The following is a 2,369-nucleotide window of genomic DNA, read 5'->3' as shown; positions in this document are numbered from 1 at the left end:
ACGTACGTACTACTACGTACCTACTATATATATATATATATACTATATATATATATATATATATATATATATATATATATAGTCATAAACATACGCGTATAGAAACTACCTGCAATACACTGGCTATCTGCTGGTATACTTGTATCAGAGCATTTAAGGTCCAAGAGAAGTCCATCATATTTCCCAGCCATTGGGAGGCAATGTCAATGGACGGTGCCCTGCCCGAGTCCCATTCTCTACAGGACAGGTGTCAGTACAAATGAAATCAGAAAACCAAAAGAAAGATCAGTATCAATGATACGTGCGGCTACACGCATGATCGAGCAACAGGTTTATATGTATCTCAAATAACACCCCGATGCTATAACACCGCAAGTTCCGCAAGATAAGGCGGAAGCACACCTTACGCTGACCTTCTAGATTCACACATACTGAACATTGCCAGATACAGACACCACACACACCTGGCCTTGGTCTCCATCTGCGCAAACATGTCCACAATCATTGGAGCGGTCTCTTCTAATTCGGACGATAACTGCGTAGAGTTGAAGTTTGTCCTGAAAGTTAGTGTAGACCGAGTAACTCAACGATATATAACCCCCCCCGCGATATGGGGAGTTCAGTCAATGCAAAGATAAATATATGTATGTAGATAAACAAAAACCACTCATTTTAACACGTACAGACACACAGCCACAGAGAAAGAGAAACAGGCACAGAAAGACATGACACACCCATATACAATATATATATATATATAGACTTATACATATACATATATATATATATATATATAATATGTATATATATATATATAAATATATATACACACACACACACATATATGTATATATAAGTATATATATGTATATGAAGATACATTTTGAGCATGCATGTTTCTATCACTATGTAACTTCCTGTATTCTTGCACCTCCAAAAAGATTAAACCATCAACAAACATATCCATTGTCACGCATACGGCCTACTTCAACGTGTAGCACACCTTTGGTTGTAGCGTACACAGACTGGCTATCATCTTGGCGACTAGCGCTTGATTGTCCTGACCAAACACGGCGCAGAAATCCATTATGCTAATTGGTGTGCCAGCAAGTTTAGAAAGTTAGTCAGAGTGCATGTGATTGGTGTACAAATAAGTTAAAGTTAGAGTGTATGTGATTGGTGTACGAATAAGTTAGAGTGTATGTGCAAATAAGTTAGAGTGTATGTGATTGGTGTACAAAATAAGTTAGTGTATGTGATTGGTGTACAAATAAGTTAGTGTGTATGTGACTGGTGTACAAATAAGTTAAAGTTAGAGTGTATGTGAATGGTGTGCAAGCAAGTTTAGTAAGTCAGTCAGAGTGCAGCTGATACACGTACCAGCAAGTGCCAGAGAGAACCCTTTCCGATGCTATTGTGCATGTTTTTATTCCTATGTCACGATGATCCACAGACTTAACAGTGCCATTGGGTACAGGACTAACCGCTCAGCGCCGGGCGTGGGCGTCTCCACATGTGCCCTTATGTAACTATGTAAGCGTAGACGTATGAGATATCTAATCTACACGCATTGCACTGGCACTTGTGTGTACAGATTTATGAGACGCACGCACATAGGACTGAGTAAATGGCAAGCCGCCAATTGTACCCGTGATGTACGCAGGAGATGACATAACGGAAACGAAACGCCCTCTAGCTTGGCTTTAGTTGTTGGTTAAAACGTTGAATACGCGGTTGGATACACACGGGAATGTGAATAAGAACGGTCGTGAGTGTTCACCGTGACCGTGTACATCTACGAGCGAATACGTACTTGTAAACCACTACGCGTGCATGCAAGACGTTTACGTGGCCACACACCAGCTCACATGGTATGTGGTCGCATAATCCCCAACATACATATAATGGTAAACAGGGTAAACAGGGTAAACAGGGTTTTGAGGGTTTTAGGGTTTCTGAACCGTAAAACCCTAAACTCATTCGTAAGTTGACTACAGATAATGAGTCGTGTCGTGTATCGCACAAACATGCACAAACGCAATGGACAGGCGATTGCAGGGCCACCATCACACCAGAGCAAATATGTGAACAGAAATCAAGTCAACAAGCAGCAGCAATTCAAGTACAGTTAACACACTCCTACAATGAAGAGCATGTGGACGACAGTCTGTGTGTACACATATGCATAGATAGGGGGGAGTCAAGTACAGTTAACAAACTCTTACAATGAAGGGCATATATACGACAGTCTGTGTGTACACATATGCATAGATAGGGAGGAGTCAAGTACAGTGAACACACTCCTACAATGAAAGGCATATGGACAACAGTCTGTGTGTACACAGATGCAGGGATAGGAGTGGTGTACA

At 40.9% G+C, this 2,369-nt stretch overlaps 1 protein-coding gene across 1 annotated transcript in view; it reads right to left on the bottom strand.

Annotated features, from left to right (window-relative positions):
* Positions 1-107: 107 nt before the first annotated feature.
* SARC_13564 (hypothetical protein) overlaps positions 108-2,369 on the bottom strand; it is a gene marked incomplete at both ends in the record, with an annotated part of 2,996 nt that continues 734 nt past the window's right edge. Inside the window, 3 exons of the mRNA XM_014292304.1 lie at positions 108-236; positions 465-535; positions 1,004-1,091. Of these exons, the coding sequence (XP_014147779.1) occupies positions 108-236; positions 465-535; positions 1,004-1,091 (288 nt within the window). The remainder of the gene's footprint in view (positions 237-464; positions 536-1,003; positions 1,092-2,369) is intronic.

Source organism: Sphaeroforma arctica (genome assembly GCF_001186125.1).
Source record: "Sphaeroforma arctica JP610 unplaced genomic scaffold supercont1.3437, whole genome shotgun sequence".
Taxonomy (NCBI): Eukaryota; class Ichthyosporea; order Ichthyophonida; genus Sphaeroforma; species Sphaeroforma arctica.
This window is presented reverse-complemented; position numbering and strand designations above follow the sequence as displayed.